Source organism: Nesoenas mayeri, assembly GCF_963082525.1.
Source record: "Nesoenas mayeri genome assembly, chromosome: 4".
Taxonomy (NCBI): domain Eukaryota; kingdom Metazoa; phylum Chordata; class Aves; order Columbiformes; family Columbidae; genus Nesoenas; species Nesoenas mayeri.
The window spans coordinates 34,413,820-34,426,816 of record NC_137540.1 but is presented as its reverse complement, the minus strand read 5'-3'; the positions used below and the strand labels follow the sequence as shown (position 1 = coordinate 34,426,816).

General features: G+C 35.8%; 1 protein-coding gene across 1 annotated transcript in view; it reads right to left on the bottom strand.

The window, feature by feature from the left end:
- The window catches only part of RAPGEF2 (Rap guanine nucleotide exchange factor 2), a gene marked incomplete at both ends in the record, with an annotated part of 183,911 nt that overhangs the window by 71,287 nt on the left and 99,627 nt on the right, over window positions 1-12,997 (bottom strand). Inside the window, one exon of the mRNA XM_080343363.1 lies at window positions 11,072-11,089. Within this exon, the coding sequence (XP_080199489.1) occupies window positions 11,072-11,089 (18 nt within the window). The remainder of the gene's footprint in view (window positions 1-11,071; window positions 11,090-12,997) is intronic.

Genomic DNA, 12,997 nt, shown 5'->3' with positions numbered 1-12,997 from the left:
TTTATCTGCAGAGCCGTGGCATTCTCATCATTATAACAACGTTCACCACACCACTGGCAACACCAAAGCAACAGTTACAATGGAGCAGTGCGTGTTGTTTTGATAACACGCTTACTAACGTTGCGGCCATTTGAACAAATGCCCTTCTGTTGAGCTGCTGCTGCAGATGAACCTATAATCCGGATCTTTAAAACAATGACAAGCCCAGAGCAGTCAGGCTGGTGCCTCAGCTGGGTGCTGTGCCATCTTCCCTTCGAAGGCAGGCTCATTTGTCACCTTCTGTGCACAGCTCTGTTTTCAGTACAGCAAACTTTGTTTGCACGCAATCCATCTTAAAATGGGACCAAGTTATAGTATTCATTTAAAATAACTGCCATCGAATTCTCTTACATATGATAATTATGTTAGAACAGACACAAACAAAATCTATAACTGAAGGATACTCATCCCAAATGTGACAAGATGTCACATTTCCTGAGTATCTAATTTAGCTTACAAAATTGACTTGAGCAAAGGCTCGCCACAGTGACAGAGCACGCAAACTTCTCTGGACTCCATATTTATGCTTCAAATCTAACAATACTTCTAACCAAAATGAAAAAAAAAAACCAAACCAAACCAAAACACCACATGTATCTTTTGTGTTCCTGCAACACTTTTAATGTCTTCCTAACTATTTAGTATGTATGTTTGTGAAGTCACTTCATGTGATGTTTAACTGATCTACCTGGGTTTTTTTTATAGAAAGCAAAAGGTTATTTCTTACATAAGCCTGAAGTTTAATGCATATATAACATGGCTTTAAAAAGAAATACTATCATTATTCAATGTTTAAAAACAGACATCAAAATTTGAGATATTAATGACTTCAGTTGGAAGAATGGTCACAGATTAGTTTAATTTCCTTAACTGTTTCAGTACTTCGGGAGTCTATCAGGATAGATGAAGTTTTTCCCAGTGTTCAAAACATTTTCTCACTTCGGTGTAAGGACAAGATTTTATTATAATGTGTTAATTAAAGCAGAGAACATGAGAATGTGCTTTCTGCTTTTAAACTGTGAAAAAAAAAAAAAAAGGCATAAAAGCAAAAAAAGCAAGCACTTTTGAGGTCAAGAATTACGGTTTTGGGCACATTGGACTAGCAAGGCCTCTTTACCAGATCTGAACAATACCTTGACATTCAAACCTGCTGGAGATGAGGTTCATTACTGAGATACTAATTGCCTTCACATCTTGGAGGAAAAACAAAACAAAAAACCCACAAAAAGCACACATATCATTGCATCCATAACAATTTCACAACAGGAATCCAGAGACAAGTTCTCCACTTATGTGACACACCTCCAAAAATTCATGTTCTTCACTGTATAATAACGCAGGAAAACTTTATGGAAGCTGGATAAGTGCATACCTCTTACATGTGTATCCTAATGCTGCACTGTTAAAAGGTAAGACTAAAACTCCGGGATTTTTCTGATGTTAATCAACTGCTCAAATTCTAGACCATTATGTTCTTTACCACCCTCATTGAATCCTGTTACCTGAAATATGTTGACATTTTTGAATTACAAGAACTATTGTTCTGGCACAGAACTGAATATTGTGAGACCACCCGAGGCAGGGGAATAATTATTTCATGTTTCTGTATAAAACATTAATGGATTAAAAACAAACAAAATGCTCCAGATTTTTCCAATCTTCTCTAAATGCTAGCTGGTTTTCTGATGGTTTTTGTTGTTTGTTTATTCATTGGGACATTTTGGCAGTATTGGAGGGGGAGTTATTTTTGTTTTATGTAAATACAATACACTTTCTAGCAGTTTTCCTTGAACTGACTTGGGATGTTTAAGGGAGAATCTGAAACTCTCATCACTATGTTCAAGGTGCAGAAATAGATGAGACTGGCAGAAAATCTCCAGTCTGCCATTAGGTTTTCAGATTCCCCAAATAATGGTGAAAACTGTGTGCCATTTTTACTACCATATGTGATGATGTCAAGTTGTTTCTCCTTGAATGTTTGTTTAGATGTCTCCTGGGGTAACTAACTACTTAATTCTGCTATTTTGAGGAAGCGTAACTTTGAAAGGGCTGGTTGCTGTTACAGAGGGCTTTCATTCACTTCAACTGTCTGCTGGAAGGAAATAACTTTTGCTTTTGTCTCCAGCCACAGTTTTATGCAAAGAGGCCCTCCAAAGAGCCTACTCCAGGGGTTCCCAATTAAAATCAACACTAAAACGGGTTTACCAGCATAAGATAATTTTCTTTTTGAAGAACTCTCTCCTCATGCCCCTGCATATCCTTCCTTTGTGTAATGCACCATGCACTAACATATCTTGAGAGCTTTATGCCCTAGCTCCAGAAGCTGTACAGAAATCATTAATCCAGACCTTTCACTTTTATCAGTAACAAACCCCAGGCAACTTAAGTTGTCTCTTACTTTTAAAAAAAAAAATTAAAAAGCAGAATGAGCCAAATTGGTTTTAAATAGGAAAAAAGTCAAAACACAAAATTACATCCTTCAAATGAAGAAACCTCAATATAAAATTCCAAGAAATACTCTTTCCCTCTCCTCTTCTCCAATCAAATAAATCATGGCGTAAACTACCATCAACTGATTGATGTCCTATTTTGCAAATATAGCATTAATTTTTTCCCTTGCTATTACAAGATCAGTTACCTTCATAAAGAAGTGCTAAATAAAATTAGGTAGAAGTGCACCTACTAGACTGAGTCTCACTAATAATTTGATTCTACACTGTTTTTTCATTCCAAGATTGCCATCAGAAAACCTGTCAGCATGCTTAGTTTTAAGATGATGATTTGTATACCATGGATCATTTGCGGCCTTTAAAACCAGTTAACTGCAGGCCTTTACAGTTACCAAATTACAACATTCAAGACTAATACAGAGAATATAATGAAGTGAAAGGAAGAAAACGTAAAATGTTTTACATTTTAGCACATCCATACACATACATATACAAATAATGCAAAAACAGAGCGAGAGCACAATCTGTGTAGTTTTTATCCCAGCCACATCAACAATACACGAAACATCTATGTCATAACTTTACTATCTAAAAATTCAAATTAAGGCTAACCACTCAAAACTAAAGCCTAGGTCCCTGTATTGTACAACACAATACTAAGACTCTGACTAGAACTTACACAAAACAATGGCTGTTTTCATCATACACAAAAAGAAGAGACAAGTAAATACCAGGAATTAAAAAGTGCTCAAGGGTGCTCAACCTCCCATCTAAGAACAACTTCATTTCAAAGTGACCCGAGTACGGCTACATAAGCATTTCAAGAGGGTGGTGAAGGAGAGGGAAAAAAGTTACAGAAAAACTGTGTGCTAAATTCAAGGTAACAACTACCTTGCTTTACTGAGAACTTGTTAGCTTTCCTGAACTGAACTGTCACCTGCTGGAAGACGGTGCTGTTAATGCTGTAAGCATGAACAATGGCATTTACGCTTAGTAAAGTAAAAGGGTTTACACATCAGAAGATTTATTTAACCTCATACTTGTTAGTCTTTAAATAAAGCAAATTATTCCACCTTTTTTTCCTAACAAGCACCTTGGACCAAGACAAATCTTTGTGCAAATTTTAAGACTACCTGGAAAGTATCAGGGGCATTGCTGCCTCTTTATTAGCAGCTGTGACAGCACTTTGAGAGAAGCCTGTTATCTCCAACTTGGACTACTGAGTCTCAACTAAAAGTTTTTGTTACCATTTTAACAACTGTATTTCCTTCACTTTAAATAAACACAGCTTTTAAAGAAACCAAAGTACCTCCCTCTCTTCTACCCCAAGAAACCCACCACCACTGAACTACCACAACAAACACAATCTCAAAGATCTATCCTGAGACCTTAGTCAGTTCCTTTATTCCTTAAGCATGTTTTCAATCCAGCTCTGAAATGTTTAGTTTTAAAAATTTTTGGCACATATAAAAAAAAATCTGGAAATAATTCACAAATAGGAATTACAGCATTACCTCCACACAGCAAAAGTTACAAAAGGCACAATACTTCAAACACACACAAATACAAGCTGTGTTACATTAAATAGACACAATTTACCTCTAATATACTATCATCATTGTAATGTACTTTCACAAATCAGTGCTTAAGATCATGACCATACACTGGAAGCCAGGAGTTGCAGGTTACAGTTGTTTTATTACTAAATGATTAGATTGCCTCTACTCTCATTTTTCCTCATCTCAAACTTGTTTTATATTTATGCACCAAAACTTGTCATAGAAGGGTCAGGTATACATGTGTTAGTATGGGTTCCAGTCTTCAGTGGAGCCTTTAAGGCATGACTATAACATAAATATATCAAAATACAGAAAAAGTCTTATTTTGGATTTGTTTGGGGTTTGTTTATTGGGGTTTTGTGGGTGTTTGTTTTTTCTTCACAACACAGAACTGCAAAGCCAGTCAGGAACTAACATATGCCAGTTGTCCAGGAAAAAAAGAAGTATTTGCAAATCCAAAACAGAAAATTAAACAATAAACTCAACTTCTGGACTCAGAATCATAGAATCATTTAGGCTGGAAAAGAACTTTAAGATCACAGAGTCCAGCCATTAACTTAACACTGCCAAGTCAACCACTAAGCCATGACCCTAAATGCCACATCTACACTTCTTCTAAAAAACACCTCCAAGGATGGTGACTCAACCATTTCCCTGGGCAGCCTGTTCCAATGCCTGACAACCCTTTCCGTGAAGAATTTTTTCCTAATATCCAATTTAAACCTCCCCTGATGCAACTTGAAGCCATTTCCTCTTATCACTTGCTACTTGGGAGAAGAGACCAACACCCTCCATGCTACAACCTCCTTTCAGGTAGTTGTAGACAGCGATAAGGTCTCCCCCCTCAGCCTCCTTTTCTCCAGGCTGAACAGCCCCAGTTCCCTCAGCCGCTCCTGATCAGACTTGTGCTCCAGGCCCCTCACCAGCTTCGCTGCCCTTTTCTGAACTCTCTCCAGCACCTCAGTGTCTTTCTTGTAGTGAGGGGCCAAAAACTGAACACAAGATTCAAGGTGCGGCCTCACCAGTGCCGAGTGCAGGGGGATGATCACTGCCCTAGTCCTGCTGGCCACACTATTCCTGATACAAGCCAGGATGCTGTTGGCCACCCTGGAACATTCCATCTTTCCCATGCTTCAATTCACTACATACTTCCTTAGTTGCTCAGGATATTTAAACTACTACTTTTTTCTTTTTTTTTTCTTTTAGAGCTTCGAAATTCACTCAGCAAAATGATCATTTTAAATTATTTGAAACAAGTACAAAAGCACTATTAAAAGTACTCAGAAACAGAACATTTTGTGGAAAGATTGACACCAAATACTTATCATTTTATCTTAAAGTCACTACATCAAGCACAGGTCACATAACAGTGCTTGGGAAAAAATACGAACTGACAGCTTCTTTCCAAGCTTTACTGGGCAAACATCTACAGTAGGACTATCCTGCATGATGCTCATCTGTATAGAGATGACAATGTGGAAAGGATCTGTATTGGTATTCTACAAACACAATGCATAGACAAATCCCATTTCCCCATATGTCCTTTCTATGTAAACATTGTTCCTAAACAAACAACCTTACACTAACAAGGATATCCTATTTAAAAATATTTAAGAACACATTTGCTTTTTTAATCTTCCTCAGCTCTACTCAAGTTTACGTGGTGGATATTAAATACTTGTATTTAGTTACATTATGCAACAATCAGTTTAGAAGAGAGTTATGAAAAATTCATTTTTCTGTTGCATAACAACTTTCTGCTTTGATGACAAACCTCATATTTAGTTTTATACCCTACATTCAGTTTTATATCTACCTTTTAAATAATATAAAAAAGCATATAAGTCAGTAATAGCAAAAAAACCTCACACTACTCTGGAAAATCTATGCTATTATTACATGTATGTGGTCATCAAGTATTGGCAATTCTACAAGCTGTAAACAGAACCTAATGTGAGTAATATTTCTAAAAAAATATTACTGACACTTCAGTTGTAGAAAACGCTGCATAGCTTCAATGATTCTCTTTGAATCTCCAAATGTAATCACAATTACAAATCCACTTATGACATCAATGTGAGCCCTTCCAAAGGGAATGCAAGAACAGTAAATCCCAATGGATATGAGTTCTTCAGCAGGGATGATGTAATACATAAAAATAGAAATCCTCTTACAGAAGCTGCAAGTTGAGTAAATAACACACTGCATGTCATTAATTTTGCATTAGCTTGCCAGTAGACATTACTAAAAGGATGATGAACTAACAATTTTGTTTTACTTCGGGTGCTACACAAAATGAAATGATAGCATTGCTCATGTATTAATAATAATACATAACATAATACATAACTTTAAACAGCAATAGTCCCTTACCACACAGATGAAGGAAGGAAGCTGTGTGGCTAAAAAGGTCATGATTTGTCGCAAACATAGAACACAGGGATGGGAATTACATGCTGTCATTATAACTTTACCAGTGGATGTTCCAATAAAGAAACATCCAACTTCTATACAAAAAATGTTTAATGGGAACTGTCCAAATTATCTCAGGAATTTCATATTTCAGCTAAAATTACTCCACTATTTATGTAGTATCTCACTTCAGAATACACTGCATACATAACACAGTCACATACTTCAGGAATTAGCATTACTGCATGTGTTCAAATATTACATATACAGACTATGTGTATCCATTTAATATTTTGTATTACTTCATAATCTGATGTACACAATCTCATTTGAAATGGCACACTGAATTTTTGTAAATGAACAAAATCAACTTAACAAACATCTTCCCTGGTAAAAGGACACTCGCACTTGACAGTGTTAAGAACTAGCCCCTTTCTTCTATTAATGGAATTATCAATGTAGTATATCTTATTTTAAATATAATAAGAATACCAGAAATATTAAATAAATTATTTTAAATTGAATGTATTATCGATAGAGACAAATTTGTTTGAGCGAACACACACACACGGTATATGTGCCAATGTGTGATTAAAACACTCTTGCATACCATACTTCCCAACAGCAATACCTTGCAAATTTAAATGTGTTTTGAGTGTTTTCCCCATGGCCTCTCCATTCCCTTTATAACTTTGTATAAAATCAAGCATTCAGTGTGTCCATACATCTTTTTTCACTGCCCTAGGAAGTAATTTTCCTAGACTTCACCAATTGGCTCAGATGTAGTTCTTTCTTCCTAAAAGCAAGCTTTTCCTTTTTTTAATGTGAATACTCACAACTAATTATGAGGTTTGCTCTTTTATTAAGAGAACTTGTATTAGAATGGAAGCTCTAGAAAATCCTAAAAATCATCAGGAACATTAAAAGCTGCAGCTATTTACAAGCCTGAAAGACTGACAGTATTCCTTTAAACTAATTTCTTGTAGATTGGGCATCTGACAACTGTTCCTACCGATTCAAACTGAAATGACTGAAATTCTCTATGTAAAGATCATTAAGTATACTACTATATTGATATCAATTTAATACATAGAATCCAACGCACTAATCATACATTTTAGCAAGGTAGATTACAATACTGTAAAGTCAACACTGTTGAGAAGCAAGCACATATATTTAATGATCATTTGTAGTGGTCCATGGAAAGACAACCAGCAATATGTATTTTGTAACATAAACAAATATACATTCAGAGAAGCAACTGTATTTTGCACTTTAAGTCTCATCCCAAATTATATTGGGCATCTGTAACAAAGTCCTAAAATAGAATCAGCTTTTGAATTCTCATCTACTATATTACCCACAAGAAAACACTGCTTGTTGTCTTGTAAACTTCCACATCAGTTCAGTAGCCACACACACTGAATAAAGTAAGGAAAACAACTAGACTTTTGCAAAAAATTCAGGCAGAAAAAAATAAAAATTAATCTTTTAAAATCCTTCTTAAATGTAGAAATATGATATAAACCAACTTTGTTGATTTTTCAAATGTGATTTTTCAGAAAAAGAAAAAAGCAAATTTGTTTCATAAAACAAAACAATCTGATTATAAATTTTCAATCCAGAGCTTTCAGACTCCCAGTAGACAATATGAATGCAAATGGTATCAGGAAAAAAGGCTACTCTGCCAAGGCTTTGCAATAACTCTTAGTTACAAGAGAAGACAGGCAGGGAGCAAGATTTTTACAATTTGCTACTAACTGAGAATGTTTTAATACTTCTTTAAAACTAATATTTAAGAAAGCTAGAAAAAACACTCAGACTTATTTTTTCAGGGAGTCATGGCTGCAGATGAGACTTGACTCAGTGACATTAGACATGATTTCATTCCCAGCTCCCTTCTCATTCAAATTTTCAGTCACCTCCTTCAAGTAAAATCCAGAAGGACAACACTTGTCTGACTCTAATGCATCAATAGGATGACTGGCTCTATGGCAGAGTGTGTGAGGGTAAAATTGTTACGTGCTTCTAACCTGGGGTAGAAACCAGGGTTATTGATGGCTCCACGCCCACTGCTCTTTTCCTCCCAACACCAGATAAACGGATTGTCACCTCACGTGAATCTCAAGCTGAATGGGATAAGAAAGGGGCTACTAAAGGCAGCGAGGCCTTTTGCAGCTATTTCAGCAGCCAGGTTTAAAAAGCCTGGCTGAGGATGCACTAGAAGCAACTTTCATAAGCCTGTGAGCTAATTCAAATCTGGACAGGTTCTCATGAAGAGTGAAAAAACACACACTATAGTTTCTGTCCAGGTCTATTTGCAGGTGCTTCGGCATTTTATTTACAGGCCTATCTGCATCTCACCACAGACTCCCCAGTAATCTTTGATATTTTGCTTTCAGCAAAGTAAAGACTACAGTACAGACTAGTAAAATCCCACAGCTCAGTTTACATATCAAGTCTAAGGCATGAGAGAGACAGACTGTCACAAACCAAGGAGTTATAAATTACTACTTGTACTCTCTATGCCACTAAAGAACAGGACCTTTATTTAGGACAAATGTATGCTTCCTTTATGAACTTCTGTCAGTTCACACTAAATATGTCATGCATTAAACACATAACAGTCAGCTCAGGAACCCTTGGATTGGGCATCATTTGGCGTGACCAATTCTTCACAGATGAACCTTAACAGCCACAAAGCTTGTTGGCAATAAGATATTGCAAGAAAAGTCTACCCTTTTTAAAAGTCACTCCGTAGGTGACTATCCCATTTTAAAATTAAAAAAAAAGAAGAAAAAAAAAATTCCATCTTAAAGCAGAGGAAAAGCCAGGTAGGTTATCAGAAGAAAGAGTCCACACTCTCTCATTCTAGTTACTCAAAACAAAAGCTTTTAACTGAAAACATTAAGAAGTCTTAAGTATATACACACAAAGAAAAAAAAATCCACTTTCAGAAGTTAAAATCCAATTACTATTATCAAGTAAGGAGGTGCTAACACTGATCTGGTTAAAAAACATTTTCTGACATATTACAAGCACAAAAAAAACTTATGTCAGAAAAATCCGAACAAGGTTTTCCAGATTCAAATAACAGCTCAACCTAAACTTATCAGGATTTTTTTTTTCTTCCCCAAAAAAGAACAGATCCATTTAACCAAACTACAAACCATAAACCATGGCAAAAAGGGTACCATTTTATCAGTCTGATAAAACACATTCATTTTATTTCCATGCATTACCAAGTTTCTATTTTTCCTCACCCTAGAAATCAGCAACACTTGTTCCAGAAGTAACACGCCTAAGCTAGTCTACATTAGACTTTACTTCATATGGTCCTTCAAGCATTAGGGTAAGTTATCAAAATATTAAGTATTTTAAATTCCTGTCAGGATTTGAGGAGCACATTATCACTCCTAGATGCAATATTTTAGTAACTGTGGGTTTCTCAGGACTCATTCCACTGAAATACCAGTGAAAACTGATCTCAAGATAAGGAACAGGGTTGCTCAAAGAAACATACCATACACATTGAAGAAAGAATTTCAAGCACAGCTTACGATACTGGAACCATATTGAAATTTGAACCCTCCTAGTCTTTTAAAGAAATTAACTGAACAATGTGGCACAGAAGGAACTTTTAAAATAAGCACATTTCCTAATAAAATACCAGAAGAATTGACCCAAGTAATATCAAAGGAAAGGAAGAATTTTGAAGATAAAGAAAATAGCTTTAATTTGTTTTCAGCTCTATTGCACGAGATTTCTCAATCATAACAGAGGAGACATTTAACAGTTTGACAAGACACATTCTTATCCATCATTGTATTTGGTAGATGCTCAGCATTTACTCACTTTGGCATTGACGAATGCAATTACAAATACAAGTCAATTTTAAAAGATGCCACTCGGATCTTCAGATTACTTTGACTGCGTTTGAGATCCGATGTCAGGCAAAAGGTCTGTATTTTGTTTGGTTTGGTATCATTCCAGATACTTGACTCGGGGCACACTTTTCTCCCTAGCTTGGCAAGCCTGTGTTTCAAACAATGGCCCATTTACACATACTTTGATAGGAGTCTACAAAATCCAGCTACCTTATATCAAATCAGCATACACCATCAGAATGGAGAACAAGCAAGAAGCACTGTTGCAAGTTTTCAGCTAACAAAAAACTTTTGCTGCCTTTTTGGTGCTCATCTTGTTAGACTCCATCTCCCTGTTCTGGTGAAATACAGCTACTAAATAGTGACAGGGGGCCTATCTTCTAAATCAAAATCAAAGATTGAGTCTTCCATGTCATGACTCACCCAAATACAGTGTCTGTCACACACTAAATATTTAATATATGAGCTTTGCTTATTGTTCTCCATTTTCTCTAAATCACAGGACATCAAAGCCAAGAAGAAAGGCCAGTCAAGCTGGGCAAGAGACATGCTGTCACCAAATTCCACATTTACATTAGTATTTTTATATCATAGTGAGATCGCTCAAGTATTAAAGCAAAGGCTAGGAGGCAATTTTAGTCATAACATTGCATCAGTATTATGATATCACGCTGCAAACCCACAAGTTAATTGTTAGTGGACCATACACAGTAAGTTACGATACCTGAGGTTTAGTGCATTCCTGTGAGCCAAAATGAAATGAATGCCATATAGGAGGAAAGGAAAAGATGAACATTATCAGACATGCCATAGTACATTCCACCACTATGAAGATAATGTTAAAATTATGTTAATGAGGGTCCACGGTCCCTACAAGTTCACTCCATTGCACAAAACCATGCCACAACTGGGTACTGCATTTAATTTTTAATTCTTGAAAAGCACAGCCATGCATCTTCACCAAAGCTTTATGTTTCACTCTATGTTCTCACAAAGATACAGAAAACTTTCTTCAGAAAACACTGTATGAACTTTCTGAAGAAAAGCATTCTGAGACTCTTGCAAACAAAGCATTAATAATTTATCAACCAAAAAATCATTCTACATGGCAAATACGGATTTAGTAGTTGAGAAAACTACACGGTTCATGAATATTTTGAGGATGCTATCAAAGCAGCTTTATTACTTTGAATCTTGTGTACCTAACACCTAAACCAGAACACACCCACAAGGAAGAACAAACTTGAAAGCAAATGCATTAGATTAATCCTTTTTCAATTTTACTTTAATACATTATTTACTGTAACACCTGAACATCTGCATTATTTAATGCTTCTTTATTTGTCCAAATCTACGAAGTAGCACTCAATACAAAACCCTGACAAATGCTGATCAAAGGATGGACGAGCAAAAAGCCCACAAGACATATGCTATAATATGCATTGAATTCCTATGTAGTTAAAAATACCTTGCTTTCTTCAGTCATTTTTTCAAAAAATTAAGACTGAAAAGATAGGAGGCCAGGGCACATAAAATAGGAAAGAAGAAAAGACAATGAAGCATTTAACATGTATGGCTAAAGCAACAGAAATCCTGTTGGTAATCTAAGTGAATGGAAGAACAATGTATACAAGATCACCAAAAACTGTAAAACGAGGAGGGAATGGGCCAGTATGGAGACTCTCCACTGCATTGTAAAACTCATTTGAGCCTATTTGACTCCATTTACTTTGGAAAAAAAAAACAAAGTCAGTAATATCCATCTTATTACACTTTTTAAAGCAACATTTGACTGCATCTGTTGCAAATTTTACAGTTTACTTGGCAATCTCTTCCAACTTAGTATGAAATCTTGCTTGCAATGGATTTCCCAACACATACACAAAGTCATTATGAAGTCACACAACAGAACGGCACAAAATGGGCTTTTGCTCTTAGTACCAGTTAAGCGTACAGAAATTCATAAGGCACACCTGAAGTGTCATTTATACAACAGGCAAGGACCCACAAATGCAAATGGCACTGTGTGTAATCTAAATATTGCCCTTCTAGAGTTAGATAAACATCATACTAGAACTGTTTGCTAAGCATAACGTACGCATCTGAATACAAAAATAACTCTTCCTGTAACTCCTACGAATTGCAATACCATATATTTATTTTTTCAAAAACAGATCAGTAAAATGTTTCATCTTTCAAACCAAGTGAACTGGTTCAGTCCATAATAAATTTAGAGGCAATTAAAACTGCACTGAAAATTAAACCATTAAAAGCTGTTGTATAAACAAAAACAAATTGTTGGCATAAAACGTAATTATTCAACTCATGAGGAAAAGCCTGCGTAATTAACAGATGTAATCAAACATCTACACACTTACAGACACACAGAGAATATACAGGAAACTGGCAAACAAGTCGAGGAATAAGGAAAAAGCAGAAAAGTATCTACAACTGCATTGGATCAAAGACACTATTTTAAAAACACTAAAGCTCTAATCCTGCAAATTTACATGCATGTGGCTTACATTGTGCAAAAATTCAGCCCAGTGAACTCAATGAGATTAAATATGCATAGGTTTTTTTATGCCCACATCTTTGTGACTCCAGCAGATTTGGGGGCTTAAAAAATGAGAGCCAAAAGACAAACAGC